Below are 19,572 nucleotides of genomic sequence, written 5' to 3' on the forward strand. Positions count from 1 at the left end.
TGAATTCAATTATATCCGAACCAACCTATTTTCAATACAACCCATTTTTAATTCATACATGTGCATCTTAATACAACCCAATTGGGTTCATTTTTAAACTCGGGCTCAGCCCATGGATCGGCCCAAACCCAGACCAGGCCCGCATCAATCCCGATATGCTTGTTTATTTATTTTTGTGATGTTGAGTTTTTCTTATAAAGAATTAATTAAAATTATAATTGTCTTTTAAAATAAATAAATAATAAATTAAATCACACAAAAATTTATATATAAAAAAATTAGTAGTTTTGAATATATAATAAACTTCAAAAAATAAAAAGACCCAACAAGCCCGACTCGGGTCCGGTCCAGGACCAAGTGGTCCTGGGCCACTATGTTGGACTGGTCCCCAATATTGAGTCTTGGGACTGACCCGGTCCCAAGTGGACCTGAGCAGAACCAATCTATTCTTTTATTGATTCAATCAATTCTTAATTGGTTTAGTCCAACTCAGTCCACGTGCATCTTAAGATACAAATATATATAATATATATACAATATATACAATTTCTTGGTCACTTGAGCCCCCACATGATCAAGTTCCAACGAAAAATAGAGTTTTCCGATGGACAATAGAATAAAATTACACAAAATCTAAAACATAATAGACTAAATTTGCTACATCGATACTTGAATGTCCTTAAAATGCAACCCTAAGGTTACACCACAACCAAAGTAGCTCTGCCCGACAACTGTGTACACCCCGAGGGGCTACTCTCACATACTTCATTCAACATATCACAAAACTATAGAAGATTATGATAAGGCCTAGAAACAAACAACACTAGTTCAAGGGTGAAGGGAGTTTGCATAGTTTATGTAGTTGGGTCCTTTCCAAACCTCATCAAAGCATGGGTCGCAAACATGGACGCCCGTTTACTCGCCTCGATGATGTGCCCGACCAACGGTGCCTTTACCGTCTCTCTATTCCATAAAGGTTTCTTGTCCCACCTGTTACAGATTCAGCAAATATTGAGCGAGATGTCCCGTCTGCATCACCTTCAATTACCAGATTCACAAGAGCAAACTAAAACTATATATGTGTTGTTTCAAGCCATCAAAATTTATCTAGGAAAGAACCTACTCGAATCTTGGATGAATTAAGAGGATATCAGGGTTTAAAAATATTATAAATGCATATACCTTATAAGACGTTAGATTTTATTTTAGAAGATAAGCTTTTGAAGTATTTAAATAAAATAAGATTATGGAACTTATAACATGTTATTGATGACAAATTTGTAACTAATATGACTAAAATTGAAGCAGTTCGATCCAATCTTAAAATTAAGCTAGAAACTCGTTAGCTTTTTCCAGAATAGGGTATAAGCTCACATTTTGAGAAAACTTATATACCAACTTAATAAACTTTGAAACAACTATAAAATGTCTTAAGAAAGCCCTCTAAACTTGAAAATAATTTGGTCTAATAATGTCATTTCTGAACTGTCTGAATTTCAAACACATCAAAATGAAGAGTGGGGAAGTAATGGAATAGACAGGATGTGATATGCATTTATACCGATCTTCATGACGAACAATCTTTCCATCCTCGGTGTACAGTTTGATGAGTGATGTCAAGTCTATATCCCTTCCCAGGAACTTGTAGTATTGTTTGTTGTCTATCAGTATCTGGATGACCGAACGTCCATTAAAAGAATGTGAAAAACGAGGTGAAACATAGTCCAAAAACAAAAATGCAAAATTGTGTTATCACATAGAAACGGAAACATAAAATGATAGTTCGATTTTTCACCTCCGCCTTCCCTGGTGAAATTACATTTTCTTCGATACTGTAGCTCACGATTCTTGATTCACTAAAGACCTGAAGTAAATAAAAGAGAAATTTGGAACATAAGGCAGAAAAATTATGTTCCTAGAACTTCTTTCTGAGTAGCAACTCTTCATAACACGATAGGGGAAATTGCATTTCTTTTCTCCTATAATTTAGGTCCAGTACATTTTCAATCACATTGCTCAAAGAATTCACAAAAATAGTTCCATAAGTTGCAAAGTTTCTCATTTTTAGTCCTGCTGCCAACTTCCATTAGGAAATTGACGGGGAAAAACATGTACAAGTCACATGACCCTTATCTTTTCGGAATAGAGGGTACCAGCCACCTGACTTTTATGTAATTTTTTCCGTCAATTTTCTAAAAGTTGATTGGAATATGACTGAAAATGGGAATTTTTTTAAAGTTATGAGACTATTTTCGAGAATACTGTAAACATTAAGACTAAAAATATACGAATTTTAAGTTATGGGATGAAACTGCAATTTCCCCCACACAATAACTCAATAATGCCATAAAGTAGAAATTTAATGTGGTTTCTGTCCCAAATTTATTGGTTCCAATTTATTTTTAGGGATGCTCTAACACAAGACTGATTTAATAGATTTAAAATCATTTTTTATAAATTAAAGTTAAAGATAAAGCATACTTATTTTCTGATTGTCCAAGAGACAAATTTAGAAAACAAGAACACTTCCTAATTAAGATAGAGTTAATTGCATTTTACCCCTCATGAAAAATACTAATAGGCAAAAACCTCCATAAATTTAAGCTAATAAAAGAAAAACAATGCGATTCACTTACATTTTATAGAAGAAGCTGATTGCCTCCCATATCAGGGGTCCCGTTGCTCGGATTAGATTTTTCTATTCCATATTATATTGCAAGCCACATATAGCAAGATTACGTGATTAATTTTATTTAATAAAAGATTTTATTCACGTAGCTTGTAATGTTAAATAGAGTAGAAAATGCAATATAATTTGGAATAGAAAATCCAATCCATACATGCCCTTTCTCTAAGAGTTCAGGGGGTCAAGCAGCCATCTATTTTATTCATGGGGTTCTTTGGCTATACTAGTGTTTTCGCCAAAGGATCCGTTCAATTTAACCCTCCTCACGTATTATAGAATCTTTAGTTTCAAACAACGATAATGTACAGACACATCTTTTGACATAGGTCAACATTCAATCGACTAGGACAAAATCATAAACATGGGATGGACTAGAAAATAAAACATGATACCTTGGCAAGCGAATAGAATGCTGACTTAATCTGGTTTACCCTGCAAGCAACACAGAAAATAGGGATGATCAGTGCAATTCTGAACTGAGTATGAAACATAGGGATGATCAACACATCTCCTCAACTCTGCGTAGAGTATGAAACAACGATGACTTCAACATATACTTTTCAGTTTCCAAATCAAGATGGGATTCCTCATTGATAGTGTATTTTCATAGTAAGAAGCCGTTATTGAGTAGTAAAGCTTACCCATGCGCACACATTAGCGGATCTTCAAAGGTTGCGTGTGGCGCGTACATTTCAAAATCTTGAGGTGTTGCCCGTGATGCATAACTGAAATCATCAAAACCAAAGTATTGAAACCAATTATACGTATAATTAGCACGTAATCTTAATTTAAAGGAAGAAAAGTTTGTTGATTAACATTGTACTTGTGGTCAATGAGGCCTCGCTCAATTGGTGAAGCTGAGGCCCAATAACTTTAAGGGTCATCGGTCCGAACCCCACTATATGCGTTGGATGTTGTTCTACTGCAAAGTAGGTGTTGTCTACTGTAATAGTAGGTGTTGTTTAGATTTCATTTATCTGATATTGTTGATTAGGGTATGATTGTCGTAATTGTGTTTGTTAGGTATTAATATTCAGTAATAGTAGGTATTGTTTAGATTTCATTTATCTGATATTGTTGATCAGGTATGACTGTTGTAATTTTGTTTGTTAGCTATTGAGATTTAATAGGAATGATTGTAATCAAATTATTCCAATTAATAATAGTTCATCGCTTAAGAAAAAAAAACATCGAACTTATGATTTTGTGAAAGTTTTTTTTGCTCTCATTTGATTACAATATAATAGCATGTAATCTCAACAGAATATTCATTTAGAAAGAATTGTGTTGGAATTAGTCTTCTAATATGTTAAAATCCCGTCTCACATGTAAGACAATCTGATGACGAATTACAATAAATCAGAGGGTTAACTACATTGAGACTCCCTCTAAAATGTAAAATTATACTTTCTCTAAAAAAAATCAAAATCAAACTTACGCCCCCTCCTAAAATTCATCGTTAACCCCTGACCCCTTTTGTTATGGTTTGGACAAAAAATGATGAAGTTAGCAAAAATTACATAAATCTCCATTTTTAAACATTCTCATGTTATAATTTTGTACTTATAAGGGAAAAACGCAATAATGTTATCCTCACTCTGTGTATATGTGATACATTTATCCGCTTATAAGTACAAAAATATATATATGGGGATGTTAAATGAGGGACAACATTGAAATTTTATGAATTTTTTTGTTAACGTCAATATTTTTCTTTCAACCCTAATGGAAGGGGGCCATGAGTAAACATAATAGGGTCTAAGTGTAATTTTGAATTTTTTTTGGGAAAAGTGTAATTTGGTATTTTCAAACAGGTCTAAGTATAATTAACCCTAAATCAGAATATTCTTGGTTGCTTAAATATAATGAAAGTTGAGTGCTAGAAAACAAAAGAAAAAAGTTGAAAAAAGTTAAAGATGGAACATTATACAAAAAAAAAAAAAAAAAAAAAAAAACGTAATATTTATAATTTTAGTAATAAGTCACAAAAGTTGGTGGGAAGAAGATTGTAACTTTTGCCTAAATTAGTTTAGTTTAAACCATTCAAAATCATGAATTGAAAATCGAAAGTACTTTTTTCAACTTATTTTCAGCAGAAAATTGATAAGCATTTAACTAAATTAAACTATTTCAAACAAATCCTAAATGCACATGGAACCGGAACAAGTCAAGCTTCGTTTTTTATTAGTGTAGCTTGAATGACCGTAACACAACGGTATTAGCTTTACAATAGAAAATCCTCATAGCAACCAGTCAAATTGGCTATCACCCCATAAACCATCAAACCAACCCTACGGCTCTAAAGGACAGCCCAATGGATTGGTCTCTGGGATTCAAACTTGGATGAGTGCGTTAGTCTATGATGGGTGCGTTTGTAAAAAAATGAACAAAAAATTGTGATGCGGCAAACTAGAAACTTCAACCGGACCCAATGAGATGCTAATCCAATGGCAAGGGGAGGACCTGAGTTTACGAATTCCTACATTCACGTGTCAAGCCGTTGTGGAATTTTTGCTTCACGATTATCAATATATATTTAAACTACGTAGCTAATAATAGTATTGTATAAGAAATAATTGTTACCGTGTCTCTAAAACAAAAAGAATGACAACACGTTAAAAAAGAAGCTCACTGTTTCCTACATCAGGAGATTGCATTGCCCGTTTTAAGTTTAGGGCGTCTCGTTGTTTGTACCTTTTTACTATTTCCGGGCTTGTTCCAAAAACCTACTACTTCACTCCCATCCTAAAGCATATTATTCTAGTTTATAATAATACCAAAATATGAAAAAAAAAAAAATTCAAAGAAAATATTGCTTTAAACTGTCTAAGAATCCCCCACAACTTATAGTCCATACACTAGTTAGTTCAATCAATCAAGAATCAAACTATAGATATTCCCTAGCATCCTCAATTAAGACAAGTTAGCAGCCTATCAAGCAAATGAGCATTGGATGTTGTCATAAAATTCAAGACCCACTTCACAAAAAAGCCAAAAACAGAAAAGAAATTTAAATAAAATAAATAAGAGAATGGTACTCACAGGTTGAGAATATGAGGGATGATATGATCTGATACACGTTTTGGCTGTTTGTACTCACAAGCTTCCGTGTTGTACCCTTTCCTGGTATGATCCTCTACAGCCTCCCCGCTCTCTTCACCACCAAAACCCAACAAATAACATAAAACTCAACTAAGAAACATTCGACTTAAAATACACAGAAACAGTCAAAATTGAAATATATAACCAAGAAAAAGACATTTAAAATCAAAGAAAGGCAAAGCAATTAAGTTTACCTTGTGGGTATTTGTTTTGCATGTCGGAATTGAGGGATGAGAGAAGAAGGGTTGTGGATGATGAGAGAGAGTAATAGTGATGAAGAAGAAGTGGGAATGGAGAGAATGCAGACGCAGAGGAGGAGGAGGAGTGGTGGTGGTGGTGGCGGAGAATGGTCTTGAGGCTTGTCGTGACGCCACGTGGCATAGTTCTGTCCATTTGCAGGCTGGTCAGCCACTTGGCTTTTGTCAAAAGTGTGCAGCTCTTGTTCTTCTCGACTTCTCCTTTCTTATAAGTAATTATGCTTCCTCTTTATACAAATTAAATTCGATCCAACCCAATTAATATATTTATTATATGATTAATATTTTTTAATATAAATTATTTAATAAATAAATTGTATTTATTATATAATTTATTTATATTTGATTGAATTAAGTTTGTAAATTATTTTTTTACATCAACCAAATATCCAAGAAATTCTTTCCAAAATCATAAGACAATCATTTCTTTTTCTTCCACCTAAATCACATCTTTCGTTTTTTCTTCAGAGTTGACCGGAGCATTAAGCTTGGCAGGCCTAGTCGGATCAGCAAATCTGTTAGGATTTATTCCTTCAGTCTTGATTGCCATAAATTTTTGTTTTTAGCTCGATTTGCCATCTTTACTCCTCATTAAATCTTTTGAGCTGGAAAAGCAATAAATATGTGTGATTAGGAGTATTTTAGCTAAAAAAAGAAGGTATAATCACCAGTAAAGCATGGTAAACTATGTATTTATCATCAGGTTCATATGGATGTAGCACTGCATCTGGTTTGTTACTTAAAAGGTTGCCCGGATGAGGGACTTTTCTTTCCATCATATAATCTGTTCGAGCTCACAGCAAACTGTGATGCTGACTGGACAAGCTGCGTTGATTCACGCAAATCACTGACTAGCTACTGCATTTTTTTGGGCAACGCCTTGATTTTCTGGAAGACCAAGAAGCAACCTATTGTCGCACGTTCTACAACAGAGGCAGAATACAGAAGTCTGAGGTTGTTGTTTGTGCTCTGCAATTAATTTCGTTCTTATTAAAGGATTTAAAAATCTCCATTCCCACTCCCATTCCTCTTTACTACGACAATCAAGTTGCAGTTCACATTGTTGTCAATCACGTCTTCCACGAACGCTCCAAACACTTGAAAATCGACTGCCACTTAGTTCGAGACAGATAGAAAGAAGGACTTGTCCTTCCTTCTCACATTTCTGGTAGCTGCAGCTTGAGGATGTGTTGAGGAAGTTGTTTCCACTTCTATTTGCTTGGTTGCTTGAGGGGGATACTGAAACATGCCCCTCTTCTTCACCACCAATCGCAGCAGAGTAACTCTATTTTTGCTTAGTTTGAAGTCACACTTTCTGGTTCACGCTTTTGCTTGTCGTTCATAGATTTTTTTCTTCTCCAGCTGGAGGTTGACGTTTAGGGAGTCGGTTGGTTTTCTTCCTCTAGCTCTGTATTTAAGGAGCTCTCACAAATCTCCTAGCTTGTCAGATTCAATTGACAAAATACTCTCCAAAGTTTACAAGAAGATGTCCGAGTATTAGAGTGTAATTAAATTAATGATAGGCAATTTGTATATTAATTATTATACTTTCCTAGAAATAGATTCATGAGAGAAGGTAAGATTTATTTTTCCATGGCATCATGTTCCTTATACGGAGGATTCTGTAAATCATATTGTGAATCAGCCTAAAACTAAGGTTCCTTTTGGCAGAAAATTAACAGAGTGAGAATGAGAAATTCCTTTTAGCTTCAATAAAATAGGACAATTCTCCTAAATATAACTCAAAATGAGAATGATGAAATGATTTGAAATACAATGCAACATAGAATCACCAAAAAAAAGGGAAAATGAAATTATTATGAATTTGAAATCCTTAACTCCAATCCATCAATCCAAAGACAATATAAACAGATTTCCAACAAACAAAACCAATCAATGAATACAGTTTATAAACCAAAGGACTATGTAATGTATGAACTTGAACGATAACGGACACATATAACATCAAGTCATTTCCCACTTAACCAAAGTTCTGGCAAATTCAATTGCCACGAGAACTCGTGGTTTGGTTTTCACCACCCACTCCTCCAATCTAACAATAGTTTTAGGCTATGAATTTCACATATGAAGATAATAGCTAGTAACTTTGAAAAATCATTCTCCACCAAAGAACAGGTGATCTGTCAAAACACTTCACTGTACAATACTACAACACAAGTAAACAGCTTCAAATTCTTGATAATAGACATGGGAAAAACAACACAAGGATATACAAGGATCCATATTATTGACATGATGCTTCCAAGACAACCCTACATCTTCTTTTTACCTTATTCCTCTGTTATTGTATGCGACCGCAACATTTTGTATAGGTTGCACAGCAAGAACACCTGTCAATCCACGGGTAGAAATTGGGCTCTAATGCATCTGAAGGTGATGATAAGATCCAAGGACCGAAAAGCCTATGGTGAAGAGTAGAGCTGAATCAAAATCTAACGTTTTGGCTCATTCAATGTCTTGCCCTCAAAAAATTCACCAAGCATGTGTTCGAGATCCTCTGGCGTGTATCTAATGTACTTCTGGGGGTTCTTACCGTTCTCAACCAATGGCCTGTCAAATGTCAAAACCGCATCATACTCTCGCACAAAATATATTTGATGACTCATGAATTAAGTTTGATTTCACTTAGAGAAACCGTTATGTGCTATGATAATTGTTATCTGGAACAGAGTTGAATCTCCATGTGTGCAGTTTGTAACTTTTGGAGGTACTTACTGTACAAGAACACAGAAAATTTATGTCGGTAATTGTTGAAAGGGACCTGAGCACCTACCCAAAACGTTTAATGAAAGATCGGTATGCTGGAAGCAAAACTTCAGCAACAGCAAGCCTCAGAGATTCCCGAAGCTCCGTGTCTGGAACAGTCCACTGAGATTGTCTTTGATGAAGCTCTTCAAATTGGATATTAAATGTCTTCAATCTACAGAATACACCGCAATAAGTTAGTTAAGAAATTCAAGAAAACGATTAGCAAACATTTCCAGGAATTAACAAGTCAAAGGCACCTGTCCTTGATGATTGCTCTAGAAACTCCACTACTATTTCCTCCATCAGCACTAACAGCACTACCACCTCCAGATGATGTCAGGCCTTGAACCGAAAGGCACTGAAGAATCTGTGGAAGAAAAAGGCAAATAGAGTTACAATTTGAAATGGATTACAATGTGGTAGATTCTCTGAGACCTGTCAGCAAGTTCCACATAAAGTGGTCGATATTTTATTTGACAATTAGCAGCAACACAGAAATTAAAAAGAAAAAACTTTAAAATAACAGTAAAAGAGATTTAAACTACTATAATACATATTAGCAGCAACACAGAAATTAAAAAGAAAAAACTTTAAAATAACAGTAAACGAGATTTAAACTACTATAATACGTATTTCTATCCTAACGATCTGGAGCCCAGCAAATATGAGCCTCACTTTCCACTAACAAATTAATAAAAAAAAAAAAAGAAAAAAAATCAATCTAGCAGGTGACTCTGATGCACCATTTTCATCAAGTACTTGAAGTGCTGGTCGGTCCCCAACTCCCCTTTGAAATATAGTTATGCAAATTTCCCAAGCATTTAGGGATCAGACGAAGAGATGTAAGCTTGAACACACATAATAGGTCCGCAGGATTGGATAGACCACCAATCAAATGAAATATCAGCCAACGAGATATATCATTTAGGGGGTGTTTGGCTGAGCTTATAAGCTCCTTAAAACATGTTATAAAATGTTTGAGAGCTTATAAACTCTTGAAACCCATCTATAAGATCTTAAAAAAACATATTTTGAATCTTATAAGCTCTTAAAATAAAAGTTAACTCCACCTAACTTTTTTAAAACATCTTATAATCTCTTTAACCTTTAACATCCAATAAACAAAAACACACTCATATGTTTGTTAGTATTTCACCTGTACTCGTCATACAATTGACGTTTTTCACTCCAAATCAAAATTCTCTATTTATATGATTTTATATTGTAATAGTTGATGACTTTTTTGGTCATTCTTAGACTAGAAAGACCTTATTATGTCAAACACTCTAACATCTTATAAGCTATGACATCTTATTTATCCAAACACTTCGAAATCTTATTTTCAAAATAAGATTCAACATCTTTAACCTTTTAAAACATATTTTAAGATGTAGGAGCTTATAAGATATCAACTAAGCTTAGCCAAGGACCCCTTTAAGCTACCATCAATCTATTCTGGGAGGGTACATAACATCCCTACGTTGGGATTAGTGGGAGCTATAGATAATCAGTTCCTGATTAACTAATGTGCATCATGAAAAGGAAAACAACAAACCTTTGCCCAAGCAATCCTCTTATACTGATTTGCATGTTGCTGCACAATTCTCCGATGTCTCTGAACCCAATCATCCCCTAACAAATCTTTGGCTTCAGATCTTAAAGGAAGCAGCAAAAACCAACAATTTAGCAAACAGAAACTAGCTCGCAATGAGGCAAAGATCTAGAGATAAAAATGAGACAGATAGAAAACCTGCGGACTGATCTGACCATATAATGAATGTTATTCATGAGAAACAGGTGAGTCAGAGAGGCATCTCTATATTGTTTAGATTTCCCATCCAAGTTGGTTTGAAGAGCCTGCATGATTCGCATTGTAACAGCAGCCAGCTGAGAATTTGAACCATCTCCATTTTCAAATTCTTGGAAAAGTTGCTTCAATGTTGATTGGTAGCTGGAAAATGATAAAGAACACAATGAGCATTTGCATATTGAATACTTAGCTTTTTCAATCAATAAAGAGAAAATTGCATTCTTACAGCTGGAGGTAAGCTAAAGAATATTTAATTGCATATATAGAGCAAGTTCCGTAATATTTCAGTTAAAATCTATTGGGAAATGAATGGTAATTTGCATATGTAGCTTTGAACCAATCTTTATGTATTTTCTCTTGGAGCTTGGTAACTAAAGATGCGAGAAAATACTTCAACCAGAAAAAGGACAAAGACAGCCGGACAAAGTGCATGGCTAATAAAGATTTTGGATGCAATTTAAATGGATTGAGAATGGATCATACAGCAATTACCGAAGTATTGCAATAAAATCGGTCTTTTGTAAGTAAAACTTAACAAATATAAAGGTACACCCTCGACAATTAATAGCTTGTTTTGTTTTCAACAAGTAAGTGGATCATGTCATGATTTACATTTTTGTACTAGATTCAGATTTGCTGTTGAAGAAAAATACACTTTAACAAATGGCATCTTCTTCATACTTTACTATGACTAAATAATGTCATACATAGCTTATACAACTTAACCTTGGGAGTGTGCCCATTTAAATTATCAACCTTCCTATTTTTCGCAAACAAAATCGAAGACCAGGTATATTTGTTATACTGGTTTATAGGACAAGGGTAAAGTAAGTTTCACTTACTCAAACAAGAATTTCACATAGTTAATCACGTAGCTTGTCAGAGGGTGGACAGTCCCATCTGCAACAGCAGTTTTAGTAGCATCCTTTTCAACTGCTTCTTCAAAGTCACCAAAAGTCTCTTGTGCAGTTTGGGCAAGCCTTTTTGTCAATCCCAAGGCAGATTCTCTAATATCATTGCAAGCTTTACCTCTAAAAAGAGCTTCTATCTGCCAAGATGCAGCTTTTGTTAGCTTGACTCATTAACATTTCATTTCAGGTCATGTAATGTTATGAAGCCTTAGATACAAGTCAAGAAAAATGAAATGGGAGATCAAATAGAGTTGTTAAGTATATGATGGTGATAAAATTGTCAGTACTAGATGCCAACAAATTCAAAGAAGCACAACAAAGGGGGATCTTCCAACTGTCAACTATAAACTAACTAGAAAGTAAAATAATCTCAACTGATAAGAGGGGTACAACTATGCTATACATGGATGACCAAACTATAAATTGAGATTCAGAACCAATACTTGAAAACAAAAATCATCATAATTTGTAGGAAGCAACTATAATCCGCTGCAGGATGCTGAGCAAGTGAACTGTAAGCACTCCATCGTAAATAAAGTAAAAGCACCAGACAGAGGAAGCTTTGGTGGGAAGGGAAGAAAAAAAGATACATGCCAATCTTAACTAAGCAAAGTAATTCCTGGAGTGAGATTTCAGTGACAACCTGCCACTGGCTTGCGATCACGAACCAATTGTCAACAATATAATTTCAACAAGTTGTTCCTTACCTCTGAGTGAAGCTCTCTCATGATTTCATACATATCTAAAAGCACAAATAACTTTTCAGGGGATCGCTTGCTTTTGGCAATAGCATCTCCAAAGCTAAGTAGCACTGCAACACTCCCAGCAGTAACTTCAGCAAAGCATTGATCCATGAGAGGATCAAAGCCCTCAAAAATTTGATCACAAACTTTACGTTCTCCAGCAAACAACAACTTGACCTGTTTGAGCATGATTAATTAGAAAACCAAATTTGATCAAACAAGCAGACGCTTGATTGACAAGAGAACTTACAGCAATTCGCATAAAATGAATCCAATTCCCAATCTTAGCTTCCAAAACTTCCCATTGCATCTTTTGAACATCATCTTTGCTAAGCTTTTCTACTCCTAATTTGCGAAGGCTTTCTTCCAAAACTGGAGAACGGGTATCCCTAAATAGTAAACAATACGTATTATCATATTGAAAAAAAGCAAGAATTTTATGCAGACAGATATATACTGACTTCCCCACATGTATTAGCAGCAGCTTGGCCTATCCCCAACAATTTGGTTAGTGGAGATGATTGCAAAACATACATGGGAAAGCTCCTAGCTAGATGCTGATATGAAAATTTAAATGCTATTAGCCAGCCACAAAAGATTATACAGGTTCAGAAAGCTGTAAAGAGTTCAGCTTCCGCACCATAGATGAACCTCTCAAACCAAAGGTTATGACCCTTACCTTCCAGTTAACTACTGGAGGCTCTACAGGTTTCTAACTCTTGAAGATAGTGAAATTTTGGAGAAGAAAGTTACTCAAATTCCAGAGTACTTGAGGATTGAAGTTTCTCGTCAAAATTTAATTCACTATGTAACGTATATTTGACACACATGGTTCACTATGCAGAGCAAAGATTCCTGTGCAATATTCCAGCTAACATTATGGTCTAGTGATCCTCACAGATTTTAGAATTCTTATCACACCCCAGACTCAACGAGAAAAAACTTTCTTCAAATAATAACAGCAAGTATAATTTTCCAAAATGAAGCAGGACAGGCAATGAAAAATCAATATCTGGGGTAGCATAAACAAATCTAACAAGAGGAGTCCTACAAAGTCATTAACTGATTCAGCATCACCCATATTAGGTCTAAGCGAGCCAAAACTGAGTACTGAAAATCCAAATTTTTGGTTTAGTGACACACATAGTTTACACTTCCCTTCAATATCTGTGCGAAATCTACACATGAAAATGACTTGGCATGTGTTCATACACTAGTCTTGGACCAGGAGCGTGATTCTTTAAACTAGACAAAGTGAACAATAATGAAGAACATTGCCAAGCCCTAAAAGACAAGGTTGTTTTGGTGTTACATGTCATAATATGTATATGGTGTTATTGGGGTCCAATCTTTTTTATGAGTTCCATAAAATTTCCCAGCGAAAAAGTAGAAGAGAATCTGCTCTAAAATGTAAAAGAGATTCTGATTTCATTAGACAACAGCTTTCTAAAATACATATATTTGCCAAAGCAGCATAGTGCCTTCAAAGGACCACTACAGAGAATATGATGGCAACCTCTCGCCAGAGAAGCACAATAGGCATATCAAATATAGTGTTCAATGACACCTATAGGTAAAGATGGCTGGCTAGGGATCAATTACAACTGACAAGCTGCTCTTGGACCTCTCGTTGCAAGAAAGAGGATACATTAAGTTACTAGTCCAGAAGAAGAATACAAGCAAATGTATGCCTACAGAAAGAGTGACCAACTAACTTCCTTCTAGCATTTCAAAATCCTGATCGTGCTTACATGTCAATGGCTAGAGGCAACTAGATCAATCAAGATAAAACCTTAAATGCCAAATCTTACAAACGTTAAGAGTGGTAGAATCCAATTAAGGTCAGGTAATTCCAAGAAAGTCTGAACATCTGAAAGTTAATCTTAAACCATCTAATGATTCTAAAGTTACTTATGTAGGGAAAAATGTTCTTATAGAGAACACAAAGCAAAACTTTTGCCACCACACAACTCCTGAGCAAAAAATCGAGATAATAATCTACCTGTATATTTTCTGTAACTGCTGTTGGTTTCCAGCTTGAACCATCTGTTGCGCTAAATCATGCAACAAAGGCAAAATTCGAGGTGGAATTAGTGTTGGTGTAGTATATACAGAGTTTTCTGCACTATTGTTTTGATCAGAATGACTATTTGATGATGGAAGTTTGCTGCTAGAATCTCCGGGTGATCCTGATGATGGCCGCATAGAATTGGGGAGGCACTCAAAAAGTCGTTCCGGTTCCACAGCTTTGCTGAAAATATGAAAATTCAACTTAGACTACATAAAAGTAACATGAGAGTGCATAGTCCATATTCTTGGGTCATTATAATGAGTAAGCTTAGAGGAACAACCATCAAAACATAATCTAAAACATGAATATAACAAGGGGCCAAAGGAATGGACTTCATTAAATCATAACTAAAAGTGGGGAAAGCATGTTAAATCACAAACCTATCCCCCATAAGGTATGACATATTTGTCAATAGAGAATTCTACATGTCATCTAAGAACACTTTTAGAAAAGAGAGTTTACTTGTCTTTAATGAAATTATCCAGCAGCCGTTCATATGCATTTTAAGAACTTTAAAGTGATAATGCTCCAAAGCAATATTGATTTTAGGGTGCATAGGGAGTGTTTGCAAAAGCTTCTACTTTTAGAGAAGTGATTTTAGTAGAGAAAAAGTTGAAAGTTGTAGTAGAATCAAAAGTGGGTATTGTTTGTAAAAAAAAGTGAAAAGCAGATAAAGTTGAATTGGATAGTGTTTGGAGAAAAATCATTTCTAAAATAAACTTAATTGATTAAAGTCCGTTTTGCCCCTATTAAAAAGATACTATTTTTCTTATTATTTCACTTGTCGTTTGTCAATAATAATTATTTTTTCACAATAAATAATAAACTTTATTTCAATTAGTATATTTCATATTTAATTTTTTAAAAATATTAACATATATATTTAATTTAATAATATTCCCACTAGGTAATATAATAGTTGATTAACTTGCATGATTGCAAATATATATATATTATACTTTATTAATTAATCAAATTAATATGTGAACGAAATAATGTAATTAGATGATAAAGCAAATAAATATAAAAATTTTAAAATAGTAAATATGTGAAAATTTAAATTTAATTATTATCAAAATATTTGAAAACTCCAATATCAACTTTAAATATACAATTAATTTTTAAAAATAAGTTAAAAACGGTAAAGTTGAATTAAGATTATTATAATAAGGGTATAGTAGTAAAAGTTAAAGTTGAATACATTTACAAAAAAACCAAAGCAGCTAAAAGCATCACCAAGTGCTTCTAACTTTTGGTCTAAAAGCGCTTTTTTTAGCCATTTCAGAGGCAGAAGTTGGCATCTAAAACACTTCAAAAGTGCTTTTGGGAGCCAAAAGCTGAAAAAAACACTCCCATAATCAATTGTAGACTTGATGACATATCAGTCACTTGATTAAGCTACTTTTTGTATACTACAGTCAAGCTGCCAGTTACAAATTAATCCTTTCGCATAAAGTATGTCCTATATAAATATATCTAGGTATATACTAATTACAGTGCCTCCTGTATAACCAATGACCAAGTCTATTTTCTCATCTCCAGATATTGCAATAATAAGCATACATAAAAATGTATTCTAGCCTCAAATTAATAAGGAATAATGCAAATAATTTGTCATTAGCATGTGACCATGTTAAGTTAGAGCTGATCAGCACCATAACCCATTATCACAAAGACATGTATGGAGTGTGAGCTCAACCAACATGTACTTTCACGCAAAGGAAAAGAGTATATGACAAGCATAGCATGCACAAAAGAATGAAAACAAACCTGTAAGACGACAAAAGTTGTTTGAACTCCTCTTCCAGCTTTGATATAGCTTTGGCAAGTAAATTATTCGTGTGGTTGAGCACTCCATCACTACTCTTGAAGCTTTTGTTGTTGCTGAAAAATTGAATGTTTTTCCTTAGCTGATCAATTGCTTGAAGATAACTCTCTAGGTCCTCATGTGGCCCTTTAAGTATTTTTGCTTCAGCCTACAGAAAATAGACAACAAAGATGTCAACAAACGAAAAATATAGAATTGACAGAATATGATGCTACCCAAGTAATCATTCAGGTTCCTAAATAGCAGAGAAAGAACAAAAGCAAGTACAAAACAGATCATTGCATTTTAAACCTCACAAAATTTCTAAATATAGGCTACCTCCCTGAAATTAAAGCAACTGATTAGTTCTAAATCCTGCTCGACCAAAAACCTATGTCAGTATCAAGCCCATGCCCGAAGTTCATGCTTAGATATGAAAGAAGCAATCCATTAGCAAAGGTATTTGGAGTAAGATTTCCATTCTATATTTCATTATTTCTATTTGATTTGGCCATATCATTTAGTGGTTTACTGTAAGTTTCCCATATATCTAGAAAACAATTTTTTTCATATCTTTCTAAAACTTGCTCATGTAACATATTTAAATAATTGGATTGTAATATCTATTCCAAATTATATCAATGAATTGCACTAACTCAATTTCTTATATTCAATTAAATTAATTATAATCTAATAATATTAATATGCAACAAATAGAGGTTATCTTTACAATCATCCAGTGACCTAAAAGAGCTTAGATTCAATACAGGAAAAGTGGACCACACAGGTATTGAAAGCTCATGGCTAACCACAGCGGAAAAGTTCCCTGGAGCCATGGCACGGCGCACGCCTTACCAATGCAAGGTGGATAATTGTGTAAATACTTATATATTTGTAGCATAGTAGCGTCAAACAAAAACAAGACAGAAACTAACAAATATATATATATAGCTCGCAGAAATCAGCAAGTATTTAATCCAATTCACACTTCAGTAAGTTAGCAATATTTTACCAATTTCACCACTTATTTAACCATTTGAACATTTATCTAAGCAAATTAACATTCTTTTGTGGCAAATTCAGCAATACTTTCAATAATAACCTCACATCTCTTAGCAATAATTTCAATAATTTAAGCAAATATACAAATGACGTATGAGCCAGTGGTCTTCCATTAGAGTCGAGAACTGGAAGCTCCATTTTGATTTCGATATGAACGAAGAAGGCTAGTAAAGATTTATCCAGAAGTGGTGGATAGATACGCCAAAATGTCAATTAGATTGTTAGAAGAAGTTAATGATAATTTATATTAAATAAAAACTCCTAATTTTATGTTTATTCAGAGATGATCACTTTTTCTCCCTTGGAACAGAACTAAGTTCAAGCAAACAACAAAATGTAAGGCATTCAGTGGAATCTTACCTGGCGAGAAATGTCAAATTGTGATAATATGACCTCAGCAGCCTTCAGAGTTTTATCAATGTTTTCATGAGCCCTCCGAATCGCATGTGTTCTAATCTACAAAAGTAGATTGATCACCAATTAAGAAATGAAAAGAGATGCAACTCAAAGAAAATATCATAATGCAGAAGTCAAATGGCTAGAAATTAAAAAAAAAAAAAAAAACTAAAAGACTTCCCAACAAGTTGAAAAAATTAGGACGCTAAATAGAAATCACATGTTGAGTCATAAGGATTGTGACGAACCGCATCAAGAAGTCCCTCCACTTGTTATTAGTGATTAATCGTTAAAAAACCAAAGGTCAGTAATTACTTCAGTTCATTTCTCATAGTTTTCCAAAGTAAATCAAGAAAACAGCTAAGACCAATCCGATTAAAGTTCTAAATAGTAAACATTACCGAGTTATATTTCCAACTCACTTGAGCTTGAAAGTGTTTACTATGTTGGTTGATCTATTAAACTTCTTATGAATTTGAAAATTAACAAAGCAAAGCTGCAAATGAGAGAACTTGATGCATTCTCTACTATTCCGTTAAATGAGACTCCCACCATCGCAATTTTACAGTCCCATTTTGACTGGATTTGAGGTGCCACATCAATACTTCAAAAAGAGGGTAATTCACGGAAGAAAATTATCATGAAACAGGAAATTGTTTGTGGGCATTCCAAATAGGAAATAGCATATGCAATGGACAGAGCACTCAGTGGCATGAGACTATAAGTAGAATAAAACAGATAAATAATGACGAGCTCGCATGACCGCAGCTGCATTTCTTTCGCGCGAAGTTTTCAACAGTTTTGCGATAAAACTTGGCAACGAAAGATCACGGAGAAAAAATCACAATTTTGTTATAAAATTGATCATCCAACTCATATTGACGACATTGAAGAGGCAAATGCAAATATAAATGAGAATATCTATTAGAATAATAAGAACAGATACCGAAGAATCAGAAAATAAGAAATGACAGTTAAAAACACCAGAAGAAAGAACATTCAAATTTTGCGTCATGTAACTTTAGATATAAGGGCTAATATACTAAAAGAACTCAGATCAACGATTTCACATAGTCCCCCTATTCTACAAATGGCACAGATCTTCTTTCTAGTTCAATTTCCATTATTCTTGCCATCTTCCAAGTAAAATGAGGTTCTTAGAAGCATCCCCTCGGAAGGGGGAAAGGAAATGCCAGCTTCCACCAAACAGGGGGAAACAGGGAGAAAGACGTAACAGAAGAGAACAGATCCAGAAATTTTGAACTTCTCTCCCTCTGCTTACACCAGCTAAAAAAATCACGAATTTATTTGCCTCCACGATAAATCACAGCTGTTCTCTCAAAACCATAACATCCCCACATCCCATATAAAACTGAAGAGCAAACTTCAGCATACAATAAGCTGGGGAAGCAAAAGAGAAAAGGAAAAACTTATACCTGGGTCGGGCGCATGGCGGTTTCAAGGGCGGAGAGGCGGTGGTCAAAGGAGCCCAAAATCGAGACCATATTGTCCGTGATTGACTGGCTCTTCACCAGAGCCTCTCTCATCTGTGCTGCTCTGTCACTCAGCATATCGACCCCCACCACTCCTCCGCCACCTCCACCACCACCACGTCTCGCCGGAATTCCCATTTCTTTCCTCTCTCCAAATCCCTGTCTGGTTCTGAAGGAAAGACTAGAGAGAGAAAACACGGAGAAAATAGTCAAGAGAGAGAGAGAGAGAGGAAGAGAGAGCATTTGGTGTAGGAAAAGTATTTTCGAAAATTAGATAAGAGCCCCCCAATTTATGGTTATTTAGTTTTTAGGGACTATACTTTGAACTACTGACTAAAACTCTCCATTTTTATTTATTTTTGTTTAATAATAACAGTTGAAGAAGTATAATTATTTTATATATTAGGTTTCCATCCCATTTTACAAGTAATTAGAATAATAAGATTAATTATTTATTATTATCAA

The 19,572-nt window shown here is 34.5% G+C and overlaps 2 protein-coding genes across 2 annotated transcripts; both read right to left on the reverse strand.

Annotated features, from left to right (window-relative positions):
• Positions 1 to 622: 622 nt before the first annotated feature.
• On the reverse strand, positions 623 to 6,251 carry LOC105161005 (Nuclear transport factor 2 (NTF2) family protein). Its single transcript, XM_011078552.3, has 7 exons — positions 5,983 to 6,251; positions 5,729 to 5,840; positions 3,328 to 3,411; positions 3,079 to 3,118; positions 1,796 to 1,864; positions 1,562 to 1,671; positions 623 to 990 (listed from the first exon to the last, which is right to left on the reverse strand). The coding sequence occupies exons 1-7, from the start codon at positions 6,179 to 6,181 to the stop codon at positions 855 to 857; spliced, it is 750 nt and encodes a 249-aa protein (XP_011076854.1). The 5' UTR covers positions 6,182 to 6,251; the 3' UTR covers positions 623 to 854.
• Positions 6,252 to 8,122: 1,871 nt separating this feature from the next.
• Positions 8,123 to 19,327, reverse strand: LOC105161006 (exocyst complex component EXO70A1). The gene is made up of 12 exons (XM_011078553.3): positions 19,051 to 19,327; positions 17,579 to 17,674; positions 16,120 to 16,325; positions 14,281 to 14,529; positions 12,529 to 12,667; positions 12,243 to 12,455; positions 11,467 to 11,672; positions 10,565 to 10,765; positions 10,370 to 10,469; positions 9,072 to 9,181; positions 8,840 to 8,986; positions 8,123 to 8,616 (listed from the first exon to the last, which is right to left on the reverse strand). The coding sequence occupies exons 1-12, from the start codon at positions 19,243 to 19,245 to the stop codon at positions 8,499 to 8,501; spliced, it is 1,980 nt and encodes a 659-aa protein (XP_011076855.1). The 5' UTR covers positions 19,246 to 19,327; the 3' UTR covers positions 8,123 to 8,498.
• Positions 19,328 to 19,572: the final 245 nt, after the last annotated feature.

The sequence above is a fragment of the Sesamum indicum genome, linkage group LG4 (assembly GCF_026168435.1).
Source record: "Sesamum indicum cultivar Baizhima isolate 11 linkage group LG4, ASM2616843v1, whole genome shotgun sequence".
Classification (NCBI taxonomy): Eukaryota; Viridiplantae; Streptophyta; class Magnoliopsida; order Lamiales; family Pedaliaceae; genus Sesamum; species Sesamum indicum.